The following is a 2,194-nucleotide window of genomic DNA, read 5'->3' as shown; positions in this document are numbered from 1 at the left end:
AAGTGAACTTATACTTATGTGACGTTATTTTCGGACCATTTTTCCGATTTTTTCAATTGTGCCAAATTTAAGAAATGGTAGCAGTCTCAAATGGTATTCATTAATTGACAATCCGAATTAGTATTTGCTTCAATCATATCCTGTTCAGTCCATATTCACAGTTTTCGAAAAAATTCAAAATTTAAAGTGAATTTATAATTATGTGACGCAGTGTATATAAGTGGGCGGGGCCTAGAGGAAAAAGTGAGCACCAATAGAACAGAGAGAGAGAGTGTTTGAGGACAACCCGGGATGGGAAAAAAAGGGGCGTGGCCTAGAGAGGAGAAAAATGTGAGGCGACTAAAAAATGAAATGAGCAATAATAATTGATGAAAAAGTAGAATAAAACAATTAAGTAGGTCTACAGTAGGCGGCCGGCACGTATCCAACCTGTCCGCTGGCTCGTTTAATCAGAAGCCATTCGGGATTGCCGTCGTCGTCGGTTCGTTGAAGGACTCCGATGATTTCGCCTTCGCGGACTTCGACTTGATTCGAGCCTTGTGGCAGGAAGTCGTAGTCCACTTTCACTTGACACAGCTGTAACTTCTTTGACTTTAGAAAAGGGGCGGAGCATATGGAAGGGGGCGGAGCTTAAGTTAGGAATCTTGCTCTTATCTACTCAGCCCTAGACTTCAGAACGATTGAACTTCAATAACGTTTTAGAGTGTTCGAAGGGGCGAGGCTTAGAAAAGGGGCCGAGCATAAAAGAGGGTCCACTATATCGAAAGAAAAAGACTTATTGGATCTATCCATACTTTGAAGAGAAGTTCTTCATAGGGGCGTGAACTTAAAGGGGCGGGGCTTGGAAAAGGGGGCGGAGCTGAAGACGAACGTGACTTAAAGGGCGGAGCTTAAACGGGGTATGTCTTCAGTATTGAAAGGTAAGGACTTATTGGACCTATCCATACTTTGAAGGAAGTTCATAAAATGGGTGTGGCTTAAAGGGGCGGAGCCTAAAACTTCCAACTTACCACTGGCCGAATCGCTGGCGACGATGGTGTCAAGGTCTCGCTGGGAAGCTGATCGTACATTGGTGGGACCACTGATGGTGGAACGTCATACGTGGATTGTTGTGGTGCTATTGGTTTTGGAGCGATTGGTTGTGGTTGGAGTGGTGCTGAAAGACACTTTAGAACTGCGACTTTTTTGAAACTGTTATACACTGCTTCTTTTTCATTTTCACACAGAATAAGCGCCAAATTCGAATTCTACACGGAAAATTGACCTAGAAACCGTCGAAAATCGACCAAAAACGAACGTGGCCGAACTTTCCAAATGGTGGCCTAGAAAATTCGAAAAACTCGGACACCTCGAAATTTTCGGTTTTTCTTGATTTCTAGAGTAGTTTTTGATGAGAGACTCGAATTTCATAGTCTTATCTCGCCGAAATCACCAGGAACCTCACTTTGCGGCGTCACATCATACATCGGTGGCACCGCGTAGCTCATGCTCATCGTGTCGTTCGGCACCGCCGAGTACATCGGAGGCAACGTGGATTGTGTTGTTGGTTGGAGTGGCGCTAAAAGCAAAAATAAGAATTCTGAAGACGTGACGTCTTCAGAAAGATACCTGAAAAGTCTCCAGTGTTCGCGTAGATGTTGTCCTGCTGAAGGCTGGGATACATTTGAGTTTTGACAGCTGGCCCCGGACGGGATGGAATCAGTGGCTGGGGAGAGTCGGATCTGGAATGTGGGGCATTTTGAAGTGGTGACCTAACTTTTGCAAATTCGATTTTTCTAGGCCACCATGCTAAAATGACTTGGAAATGGTCTGACATATCCTTCGTGTGTTTTCTAGGTCATCTTATCGTGGTGGCCTAGAAAACCCAACACGTAAAAGTTAGGCAATCATCGTAAATGACATTGAAAATACACTAGAGGCATTTCAGGTACTTTTTAGGCAATTTTAACTTGGTGGCCTAACTTTTGCAAGTTTGGGTTTCTAGGCCACCATAGAAAAAGGCCTGGGAACGGCCTGACATGCCCTTGGTGTGTTTTTAGGTCTTTTTAACATGGTGGCCTAGCTTTTGCAAGTTGAGTTTTTAGGCCATCATGGTAAAATGAGATATAACTGGACTGATAATCATCTAATGTCTTTTCTAGGCCATTTTACCATGGTGGCCTAGAAACGGCCAACTTGCAAAAGTTCGGCCACC

The 2,194-nt window shown here is 44.0% G+C and overlaps 1 protein-coding gene across 1 annotated transcript in view; it reads right to left on the bottom strand.

Annotated features, from left to right (window-relative positions):
* Positions 1 to 390: 390 nt before the first annotated feature.
* The window catches only part of CBG22463, a gene marked incomplete at both ends in the record, with an annotated part of 15,278 nt that continues 13,474 nt past the window's right edge, over positions 391 to 2,194 (bottom strand). The window contains 3 exons of the mRNA XM_045244926.1: positions 391 to 576; positions 1,011 to 1,156; positions 1,445 to 1,721. Of these exons, the coding sequence (XP_045097573.1) occupies positions 391 to 576; positions 1,011 to 1,156; positions 1,445 to 1,721 (609 nt within the window). The remainder of the gene's footprint in view (positions 577 to 1,010; positions 1,157 to 1,444; positions 1,722 to 2,194) is intronic.

This window comes from Caenorhabditis briggsae, assembly GCF_000004555.2.
Source record: "Caenorhabditis briggsae complete genome, chrIV, whole genome shotgun sequence".
Lineage (NCBI taxonomy): Eukaryota > Metazoa > Nematoda > Chromadorea > Rhabditida > Rhabditidae > Caenorhabditis > Caenorhabditis briggsae.
This window is presented reverse-complemented; position numbering and strand designations above follow the sequence as displayed.